Raw genomic sequence first — 11,219 nt, forward strand, 5'->3', positions numbered from 1 at the left:
CACAAGGAGCCCCACGCTCCCCCCCCACCAAGTCTCCTTGCTCTCTTTGCTGGGGGACTCCTGGCTCAGGCCCTTCCCCTCTGCCCCACCCCCCAAATGAGGGGCACAGCCGGTGGTGGCTGTCCCGTGGTACCCAGACCCTCTGCTGTCTCCTGGCCCCAGCCCCAGCCCCGGGCTTAGCGCAGGGCCGGCGGGATGGATTCTTTGCTAATATTAACACGGCACGTAACGAACACGCCAGCTGCAGGGAGCCGGGGGGGAGGGGGCAGCCCTGCGAGCTGTTCTTAAAGGGCCGTGATGGTGACAAGGACGGGGCACAGGGATGAGCGTGAAGCCCCCTGCGCTGGCTGCTCTGGGATCTGCAGGATGCAGCGAGGGCACGGACAGCACCTGGAGCCCGGCAGAGCCGGGCCCGCCCTGCAGAGGGGACAGGGAGCAGTGCCCGGGGACGGTCACTTGCCTACATCGCTCGTGCCCAGGTCGGTGGATGCTGACTTGAGGGCCTGTCTCTTGCTCCGGTTCCCGTGTTTCATTCCAGTCTGTCCCTTCGTGAAAGACAAAAAAAAGCAGCATGAGGAGGAAGCGTGGCCTCGCAGTGCCCGCAGCTCAGCCCGGGGCAGGGGGTGACCGAGGTGACACCGCGCCGTGACAGAAACGGGCGCACGCGGGCACAGCTCGCAGCCCCGGCAGCTCCGAGGTGACAACAAGAGCTGGAAGTCAGAGGAGCTCCGGGCACAGCCCTGCTCCAGGAGCTGGCATCGCCCGAGGCAAAGCCAGGGACAAGGTGACATTGTATCCCGGCGCCAAGCTGCGGGGAAAGCCAACTGCAACAGCAGCGTGGGGTGGATGGGGGGGGTCCTGCTCCGCTCCCGTGGCTCTACCTGGTGTGCAGTGTAGTTGGGCTGGTTGTGGAGCAGCGGTGGGGGACAGATGGACAAGTTGTACTGCAGTGGCTGGCCCAGCAACGAGTAACGCCCGTCACCTGCAAGGTTCGGAGGAGAGGTTTGCAGTGTGCAGAGGAATCGCGGGGAAGAGCAGCCCCTCGCTGCCTTCAGCCCTTTCCCTCACCTTGTGCTGGGCCCATGGGCCGGGGGAACTGCGTGAGGACCGGGAGGGGGCTCAGCCCCGTGCAGACGCTGTTCAGGTTGGTGACGGGAGACGGCGTTGGGGATTGGGTGGGGGACGTGATGGGGCTGTTCAGCTGGGTGCTGGCCTGGGGGGGGGAGGGGGGGGGAGAGGGTCAGACAGCCCCGGTGCTCGTGAGCACCCCCACGCCGGAGCCCTCCCCACCTCCCAGCCCATCCGGACGCTGGGGGGCCTCTCTCTCCCGCCAGGCTGCTCCCAGAAACGAGCCGCCTTCCTCCCAGTCCTCCCAATACCTGAGCACTGGTGTCTGGGTTGTACAGGTCTCCTGGCTTCTGCCCCCGCTGCTCCAGGCTGTAGTACTTACAGTGGCTCCACTGCACCACAGGGGCGTTCTGGGGGGGCTGGGGGCCATTGGGTACATTCAGCTGCATCACAACCACGCCGGGGCCTGAAGGAGACACCCCTGGGGAGAGAGGACGGCAGCGCTACCGCCCCAGCTCTGCTCGCTTGCTGGTGGAACAAGTGGCAGCAACCGCGAGCTCGCACCCTTCCCTCCGTCGTGCTCCCTCCTCCGCCTCTCCTGCACGCCCGGGTGGGCGCGGGGAGCCCTCGCTGCTATCACAGTTTGCATCAGAGCCACGATTGGAGCCCACCCCCGGCGACGCAGAGCCCCGCTGCCACCAGAGGGAGTCTGCAGCCCGCAGCACCTCCCAGAGCCGCTCCTGGGGACGGGGATGGTGGGCACGGGCCGGCCTGGAGCAAAGTCACTTTGCCACGTCCCGAGGGCTCGCAGCACGCTGCGCGAGGCGCTGAGGGAACGCGCTGCACGGAGGCTGATGGACTGGGCTGTGAATTGGCAGCCCCTGATCCCCCTTCCCACCCCGAACCTGATCCAAACCGGGCAGAATCGGTGCCGACACCGACCCGCGGCACCTCGTACCTGGATACTGCTGCTGCATCTGCGACGGGCTGCAGGGAGAGGGAGACTGCGGCATCTGGTACTGCTCGGAGCCGGGCGGCTGCAGGAACCCCACCGAAGGGCTGCGAAGCAGAAAGCGCTCTGCTGAGCTGCTGGGAGGGTGGGAGAGAAGCAGCAGCCACGGCCCCTGCGGTACACGAGAGGGCTGGCAGCTCTGGAGGACCCAGGAGGCATTGCAGGGCAGCCGTGTCCAGGAGCCACTGGTGATGGCAAGCTCCAGAGCTGACCAGCATCCCTAGCGTCCCCCCTCCACCACCACCGGCTGCAGGACTCAGATGCAGCACCCTTCACACAGAATCATAGAATCACAGAACAGCCCGGGTTGAACAGGACCTGCAAGATGATCGAGTTCCAACCCCCTGCTGAGTGCAGGGCCGCCAACCACCAGAGCAGGCCGCCCAGAGCCACGTCCAGCCCAGCCTTGGACGCCTCCAGGGACGGGGCATCCACAACCCCATCCCTGTCCCTGCTGCCCACTCCTCTTTTAATGCAGGAATAGAAGCTCCTACCTGGTGCCGTTCTGCTGGGCAGTTGGGATGACGCTGTAGTAGATGGGCACACCTCCAGTCTGAAGCCCCCCCTGGACAGACTGGCTGGCTGGCACGAGCACTGGCTGCTGGAAGGGCTGCTGGACCACACTCTGGGACTCATTGGCCACGGGAACCTGCGTAGCAGGGGAGAGAAGCAGCCCTCTGGAGAGAGAGGTAATGGACAGCAGGAGCTGTCCCCACAGGTCCACACCAGCTTAAGGAGACACCAAGTAGTTGTCTACTGCAGCCTGGAGCAATCAGGCCCAGCAAAGGGCAGTCCCTTCCAGCTCTCCTGGGAACACAGCGCTCAGGGGACCGGCTGCACTCAGCCCTCCTTCTCCAGAGATTCCCTACACGGGTTCAAACGTGTCCCCCAGCCCAGCTGGCAAGCGTGCACAACCTTCTCCAGGTGAATGTGTCTCCCTTGTTGGCCCCATAACTCACGTGAGGCCTGCAGAACCGAGGCCCCCACCCCAGCAGACCCTCACTGCAAAGCAGCTGCTGCCTACCTGGTATGAAGGCAGTGGAGTGTACTGGACCATCAGGCCTTGCATCTGGCTCCCCATACTGCTCCTCTGGCTGCTGAGGAGGCTTGGGGGCTGCGTCTGCTGCACCCCCATCACGCTCTGCATCTGGCCCCCCATGCTATTCCTCTGGCTGTTGAGGAGCCCGGGGGATTGCGCCTGCTGCACTCCCATCACACCTTGGTATGTTTGCTGCTGGTTGGACATCATTGGCTGTAAACCTGTCAGAACAAGGTGGAAATGGAACAGCTTCCCAGCTGGCCACAGTGGACATATCAGGGGTCCGATCCTGCTTTGGCCCCTTCTATTGCTAAACAGCAAGATAAGGGCTGTAAAAAGAACCAAAGGAAGCTGCTGGCAGCACCCTGCAGCAAGCCTCAGCGCATGCTGAGTACTCAGAGGAAGGGAAAAGAAACAGCTTTTGCAGCCAGACCACGTTTCAACTCTCCTTTGCGCTGCCTCTACTGGCAGCAAACCCAGCAAAGAGCCGGAGAACGGCACCTCAGGACAAGGAGGAGTAGCCTAACTCCAGACAGTGCCTGAGAGATCCTCAGAAGCCAACAGAGAGAAAGGAAAGGGAAAGGCCCCCTACCCCCTGCTGCCCCTGCCCCTTACCAGGCTGCTGGGCTTGCTGGGGGAGCTGCTGCGGGCGCTGAGAGCTGTAGGCCACTGGGTGACTGAGAGATCGGTATTGCTGGCTGGAGTTTGGGTACTGCCCGGGAGGGTAGTAAGAAACCTGAATCTAGCAAAACCAAGAAAACACAGAGGTAAGAACTCAAGAAGAAGTGGGGCCAAGAAAACAGGTTCCCCCCCACCCCCCCCTGCCCCACCAAGGACCACTTTTCTCTCTCGCCTGGCCTGGCTTCTGCTGAAGGAAACCAAGCAGCTCTTTGGTTCTGGGCAGAGGAGAGCTCCACCGGGAAGCACAGCCCTTCCCACTCCTCCCAGCCTCACCCCCGAGCCTTCCCCAGCACTGCAGTGCAAGGGCACAGCAAGCACAGATCTCACCACAGCCCAGGGGAGTAATCCCAGAGGTCACAGTGCCCTGCAGGACCCCCAAGAGAGCTCAGAGGTGTCAGCCCCCCATCTGGTCACTGCCTCGCTTCCTCTATGAGCCAGGAATGGCCAGAGGGCTCTCCAGAGAAGTGCCCTGTGACGTGGGTGCAGAAATCACACGGTGTCTCATAAGAGCACACATGCACCCAGTGCTCTTACTTCTGTCTATTGCTCCATCACAAATGAGCAGCACAAAAAGAGGGGGTGCCCACTCCCCAGCAAGCTGTCCCCCCTCCAGCAAACTGTCCCCCCCATCAGCCCCCTGCCCAACAGATTCGGGTTGGGGTCCTCGTCCCCTCCAGCCCTGCGCAGCTCCTTACTTGCTGGGGAGGTTGAATGTAGCCCTGGGGCTGCAGCACCTGCTGCGTGGGGACCGTGTGCCCTGAGGCTGAGTAGTTGGAGGTGGGAATGGGCTGCCCAGGGGTTGCCATGATGAATCCCGCCTGCTGAGGGTGCTGGGAGATGAGGGATGACTGGAACATCGCCGAGGAAGGATCCGGTGCTTCCGTCGAGCCCTGCCGGCTGAGGCTGATCTGCCCAAAGGGGTTGCTGAGTTCGTCAGCCTGCAGTGGGGATAAGCGGGAGGAATGGAGGAGGACAGCACGTAGGACAACACGAGTAGAACGTGGCTCTGCTGAGCTGTCCTTCCCTTGACTCTCTGTCGCAGATCAAGAGCGTTCTGCAGGACAGGGACAGAGCGGCTGGGGGAGCCTGAAAGCTCAGCAGACGTGGGTGACATGCACAGCCCCACACAGGTTGGGGTGGCCCCAGCCCGGGTCTACGTCCTGCAGGGCACTCCACACCATGCACCCAAAAAGACAACGCGGGCTGAGCACGAATTGCAGGGCAGCTGTGGCCCCTGGGCCCCGGTGCTGGGCGCTTCCTCAGCCTCCAAGATCAGGCACGGGGTGCCACGGCCTCCAGCATCCATCCCACTGCAGCACAGGGCCTCCCTGAATCCTAAACCCGCTGGGTGCGGCGTCTGCGACATACCCGACTAGCAAAAGCTCATACAACACAAACACAGCGCACGAGTACAACAGAGGCAGCGCACAAGAGTAAATGGGGTTTATACCATGTTGTACTGCTGGGGTGGAGAGACTGGCAAGAGGACTTGGGGGCAGGAGCTTGGAGAATACTGAACAGGCTGCAGCGCTGGGACCGGCTGAGACCAGCAGAGGAGGGAGCAGAGGACACAGATTTGGGTGGGGAAAGGTGAGGAAGAAGGAAGGACAGGAGGAAGGAGAGAAAGAAGGAACAACAAGGTTAGTCAACCGAGCCCATTGCAAACGCACAGAAGTGGGCATTGCAGGGGTCTGGAAAGCATGGAGAGCAGAATGGGAAAGCATTCGTCTCTCGGGGAAACACGCAGCCTGGCCGGTTGCTTTGTGGAAGCCGTGCGGGCTGACCGTGTCCACAAAGCAGGCCTCGCCTGGCAGGGATGGTGACAAGTTTACAAAGGGTGGCTACGGCCCAAACCAGAGATCCATTCACCCCAGACAATCTCTGCCTCTCCCATTCCACTGCCCGCCTGTGCACGGCACTGACTCCCAGCTCTCTCTGCACCCAGAGCTCACTGAGCAGGCAGGAACCCGGGGCAGCCTGGCCGTGTGCTGGCTCTGCTTGCCCCTCTCACCGCGTGCCTCTACTGAGCCCTGGGTGCTGTGCAGCAACTCACCTGCGATATCATGTGGTTACTGATGGCTGGCTGCTGCTGGGGTGCGGGGGGAAGGCCTTGGGGCTGCGGCGGCGGTGGCTGCTGGGGAGGTGGTGGTTGAGGCTGCTGGGATGCGCAGGGAAGGAGGCCACGGCTGGGCTGCGAAGAAGGGGCTTGGCTGCACGCTTCAGGGCCACCTAGAACCAGACCTTGAAAAGAGAAAAGCACGAGAAAGCAGACCATGAGCCAACCGGCACATCCCCACCTCGGTACTGAGAGCTCGGAAACGAAGCCGTCCCTGTCCCATTTTAACCAGAGCCACTGACCGCAGCGTCAGAGCTGATCAATCCCAGCTCAACGACCACGCGTGTCGCTGCTCCCTGGTGGGAGGCGGGCAGGGAAACAAGGCAGTACCTGCCCGGGACGCTCTGCTGGCCGTGCTGCCTTTGCTGCTCCCGATGCTGTCCCCCCGTGTCAGGATGGAGATGCCACTGAAGCTGCTGGCTTTGGTGACGGGCGGTCGCAGGCTGCGGATGGAGCCATCCGAGTCCGTGCTGCTCCACGGCCGGGGCTCCAGGGACTTTATCTCGCTCTCTGTGCTGCTCTGGCGGCTGCCCGAGGCCCGGTTCAAACCGTCCCGGTTGCCCCTGTGCGGAGAGCGGCGAATCAGACAACGCCTCCAGGGGAAAGGGGCAGGAGCAGGACCCGTGTGGTGTGCGCTGCACCGAGCTGTCACGCCGGGGTGGTGACACCGGCCAGCAGCTGGCTCTGTGAGGCAGCACGTTGGCACTGGGCACGGTAATCAGAGCCGGTGAACAAACAGCCCGGGTCACTGCTTCCTCGGGCGTGCACTGGGAAGACCCAGGCTCTGCTATCTCCCAGCTGGCTCCTGGCCCTTTTCTCCAGCCAGACTCCAGCCTGGATAAGATCCCAGCAGGGTCAGAGCGCAACCCCTGGCTGAAGCCCTCCTTGTCCCAGAACACAGAGCTTCACGGAGGCCTCAAGGTGACCAAGGTCTTGCAGGACCGCTTTCTGCACGGCTGCGTGCCACAGGGTCACCGTGCTCCCAGTCATCACCCTCCTTAATCCCCAGCCAGGTCTGCCTACAACAGGATTTTGGAGCACTGGCAAAGCACCTCAAGCAGTGAGCCTGGTTTACCAGCCCAGCTGAGGAATATAACGGGTTCCTGAACCCTCACTGAGGAGGAGTGCTGAGGAAGGGAACCATGAAAGAGATGCTCGATGTCATGCTGCAGGCTGAGCCTGGCAGCTGCTCCAAGCAGCCGTGGAGAGGAGAAGACAGGCTGGAGAAGGAACATCCGAGATGATGCCCAGGGCTGCTGGGAGCATGTGAGAGCCAAAGAGAACAGCCCTCCTGGAAGAGCAACCAATGCAATGGCTGCGTCCCTGAACAGGTGAAGGAGCTGAAGATGCAGCCTCACAAATTCCAGGGGGTCTAACAAGCGTCACTGCTGATCTCTTGGGCTCCTCAGAGAGGTGGGAGCACTGTTTGGGGCATGCCATGTCTTCTGTCCAGCTCAGCTGCAAACCCTGCTTCCCTGAGAACTCGGAATCTCTCAAGCTGATTGCTGCTAACCCAGAGGTATAATGGCTCTGCTCCCTCTCCATGAGCCTTATCACAGCCTGCTTCCATGTGCCTGCCAGCAGAGAGCTCTCTGCAATCAGATCAGTGCTAACAGAGGACTTTTAAGCCACGAAGGAGATAGCTGCATCTGCTCTGAGTGCTGGGCTCTGAGGGAGATCAGTCTCAGGAGTTCACCAAGACGTCACCTCCGAGCATAACCACTGAGGGAACACCTCCAAGCACAACCCCAATCTTCTCACGAGCTTGGCCTGCCTCCATCCAGAGCTCAACATGATCCTGAGGCCCACACAGCCTCCCCCTCCCCACTGTGGGAACCACAAAAGAAGGAGGTTAAGCAAGCTCCTTAGGGTACGACAGTCAGAACAGCCCTTAGCTGCTCCTCCAACAGCTGCAAGCACACAGCTGTGTTCCTGCACGTGCTGGGTGACTTTTTCCACAGCTCCAGGGCAGAACTGAAAAACTACAAGGACACCACAGCCAGAAGCATGCCCCAGTGCAGCATCCCTGTATCTGTGCTGAGGACACCTGATTTTCCAGTACAGTCTCATTCCCAGTACAGCCAGAGCCACGGCTGAGAAGCAAAGCTGCTCCATGCCAAGCTGCACGGTGACCCTGGCACTGTAAGAGCAGGGGTGTCCTGCCCTTCTGGGACACAAAGAGCAGAATGGTTTGCAAACCACTAATATCCTCTGGCTTTCCCTCTCCTCGCTGCCATTCCTGCTGTCCGTCGTCCCATTTTAACTGATGAATTGGCAAAAAAAAAAAAGGGGACTCAGAAATCGATGCTGCGAAAAATACAACTTCAGTAACTTCACAGCCAGCCATGCACGGGGCAAATTTACTCAGCAGGAGAATGTACAAAATAAATCACACACAGATACCTAAAAATCTGCCTCCGTTTGTGAGAACTAAAGAAGAAAAGCCTTCTTTGGAGGTTCTGTCGGTTAACATCAGAGAAAAGCATCACCACGGAGTCATGCAGTGCTTTGCAGAGAAAGCCAGAGATGCAGGAAGCATCTGCTGAATGGTACTGACCTGCTGTCGGTGAGATATCCGTTCTGGCCAGTCTGGAAACATGGAAAAGACACGGAGATGGGAAGGAAAGAAAAGGGAGACTTAATAATTTTGAAAGCAACAAACCCCAGGCTACTTCAAAGCAAAGAGGAGCAAAGCACTAACAGTATGGGATTCAGCTGGTGTTGTGCATGAGTTGTATGGTCACTGGGGGGTTCCTGCTGAGCCCCTCGTGCTCCAGTCCCACTGGGCTCTCCATCCAACCCCCTAGGAGCCTTTGCCAACACCTGTGATCCTGAGATCTCTCCGGGGTTTTCAAAGCTGAGTCCTCAGCTCTCTCTATCTCAGCGCTCTAAGGCAGCGTCAAGGTTGCTTTGTTAGTGGAACAACCCAGACCAAACACAGGAGGGTCCTTACTTGGTAAATGCAGGCAGTTATCAGAGCCAGCAGGAAAAGGCAGAGGGCTCCAAATCAGCCCAGTCCCCCTGTGATGGCCAGCCCTGCCTCTGTACATCAGCGACAAAGCGCTGGCTCAGGCCATGAGCAAAGAGGAAGGGTCACACGTGGCCACGCAGCGCTGCGCTGGTGTGGGATGGGACCTGCCCTCCTCCAGGACTGCAGGCAGAGCTGCTCGCCAGCACGGCTGCACGGCTCCGGGCCTGAGTGCAAGACAGCTCTGACTACCAGCACCTACAGTCATCTGAAGCCTGATGCCTTGAGAGCATTCAGCAGAGGCTGCCCGAACATACTCCCACTGGGACAGAGGAAAGCATCGTTCCCCAGCCACTCCAAAGCAGCAGGCAAGGAGCTGGGCTTCGAATCTGACCCGCAGCAGACTGAATTGTCCCCGATTCCATCGTGTGCCCCTTGGCACAGCACAGAGAGCTGCCTCCAGCTGGCAGATAGCACTCAACACAGCAGAGCACAGCAGCCTCGCTGAGCCAGACGTGAGCACGGAGCATAGCTCTGGCTTAGAGGAGTTCCACACAGGGAGCAGAGATCTCAAGCAAACGATAACCAAGCCGGACACTTTGTGAGAAGGAAAATCACCACACGCTCCCCAGATCCATCCTATAAAGGCTCAGAGCCCTGCCTGACACCCGAGGGATCCTGGGCAGCCTGATCTAGTGGCTGGCAACCCTGCCCATGGCAGGGGGGTTGGAACCAGGTGCTCTTTAAGGTCCCCTCCAACCTAAGCCGTTCTGTGACTGAGGGCTAGCACTGCTTGCTCAGGAGGCCGAAGCTGCAGAAACGGAGAGAAACTGGGAGAGAAGGGCACGGTTCCTGTCAGCTTCATTAATTAACTCATTCCAGACATGCCACTGCATAAGCTTATAGTATTGCTGGACAGCAAGGAGCAAACCTGCCTCCTCTGTCAGTCCCCACACTTCTATTGCCATGTGAATTTAGGGGAGTGAACGTGTGGCTCCTCTATCTCGATGTCACAGGCATCTTTGTTAGGAGCTGGAATTCACTGGTAGATACCAGGAACACTAGGAAATTTGTAGAAAAGGCAACAGTGAGATCTGACCTTTCGGAATATTCAAGGACACCTCCTGCCCCAAAGTTCCAGGAAGATAACCTGGCAAGTCAGTGATCTACGCTTACCTCTCGTGCAAATATCCGCTCCCTGGCCCGCTGGTACTCCTCCTCTCGCTCTTCTATAGATTTGCTCCTTCTCCCATCCTGCAAGGGGAGTCTGATCTGAAGGGACAAACACAGCTCAGCGGGTCAGCGGTTGCCAATGGGAGCAGAGGGTGCAGTGAGCTGCTGCTACTTCTACACAGCAGCATGTGGAGTGCGTGCACGATGCCTGGATGCTATAACACCGCCTCTGAACCCAACTTCTGGACGCCTGCGTTCTAGGGATGAACGACTCGGAGATCTGCAAAACTACCCTGCCCGATTCAGAGAGGACAGCTCGGGAATATCACCAAGAATTCTGGAAGACAACCTGTTCTCAGGGGGTCAAAAGCTAACAAGCCACTCTGGGGAGACAGGTGCCAACAGCAAACTCCTCCTGCTCCGTCACAGACTGCGCGCCTGACCCGCCGAGTGCCACCAAGGAGAAAACAGAACCTGATGCTGACTGCAACGACCTCAGCCTGACAACGTGAGTTCAGAAACATGAACCAAAGCCAAGGGAGAATGGCATGCCGGGGTGATGTTAAGATGGGTGCTACAAAAGCAGAGAGCGCGAGATCCTGGGTGAAGAGAGAGACCCTGGTGCCCCATTTTGCCATCCCTTACCTGATTATCGTCTCGGTCCATGCTGGTATCGTCCCGTTTTAGGATAAACCGCTGTGGAAACTCTGCATTCTTCTCATCTTTGATGTGCTCAGAGAACCTCTGCTCAGGACTGCAGGAGGAATCAGCTCTTGTTAGAGGGTAGCAACGGGTGTAGAACTGCCTCCATAAAACCACTGCCTTGCAGGGAGCGGGGCACAAATGTTTGTTGTGTTAAACGTCCCCCTCTGACAGCAACAAAAGAACCTAACCCTGCTCTGAGAGCTAAAGAGAGCTGGAAAGGGCTTGCAGATGTATAAACGTGGGGCTGGAAGTGAAGGATTCTTGGGGACCCTCCAAAGAGGGAATGTGCCCTTCTTATGGAGGTGTTAAATGTGGTGCAAAATCCATCCCACGAAATCCATCCCCCAGGGTGGGAGGGGAGCGGAGGGGAGGGGAGGGGGAAGGGGAAGGGGAAGAGGAGGATGGGGGAGAGGGAGGGAAGGGAAGGGAAGGGAAGGGAAGGGAAGGGAAGGGAAGG

General features: G+C 59.3%; 1 protein-coding gene across 5 annotated transcripts in view; it reads right to left on the minus strand.

Moving 5' to 3' along the window:
* Nucleotides 1–464: 464 nt before the first annotated feature.
* Nucleotides 465–11,219, minus strand: part of R3HDM2 (R3H domain containing 2) — a gene marked incomplete at its 3' end in the record, with an annotated part of 17,702 nt that continues 6,947 nt past the window's right edge. Inside the window, 15 exon segments of one of the 5 annotated variants that reach the window (XM_021382844.1) lie at nt 465–545; nt 882–982; nt 1,069–1,213; nt 1,380–1,549; nt 2,027–2,127; nt 2,575–2,729; nt 3,105–3,340; nt 3,735–3,861; nt 4,496–4,738; nt 5,251–5,340; nt 5,854–6,041; nt 6,247–6,479; nt 8,474–8,505; nt 10,061–10,156; nt 10,703–10,811. In XM_021382844.1, coding sequence (XP_021238519.1) covers nt 465–545; nt 882–982; nt 1,069–1,213; nt 1,380–1,549; nt 2,027–2,127; nt 2,575–2,729; nt 3,105–3,340; nt 3,735–3,861; nt 4,496–4,738; nt 5,251–5,340; nt 5,854–6,041; nt 6,247–6,479; nt 8,474–8,505; nt 10,061–10,156; nt 10,703–10,811 — 2,107 coding nt within the window. 5 annotated transcript variants of the gene reach the window in all.

The sequence above is a fragment of the Numida meleagris genome, unplaced genomic scaffold (assembly GCF_002078875.1).
Source record: "Numida meleagris isolate 19003 breed g44 Domestic line unplaced genomic scaffold, NumMel1.0 unplaced_Scaffold296, whole genome shotgun sequence".
In the NCBI taxonomy this organism is placed as follows: domain Eukaryota; kingdom Metazoa; phylum Chordata; class Aves; order Galliformes; family Numididae; genus Numida; species Numida meleagris.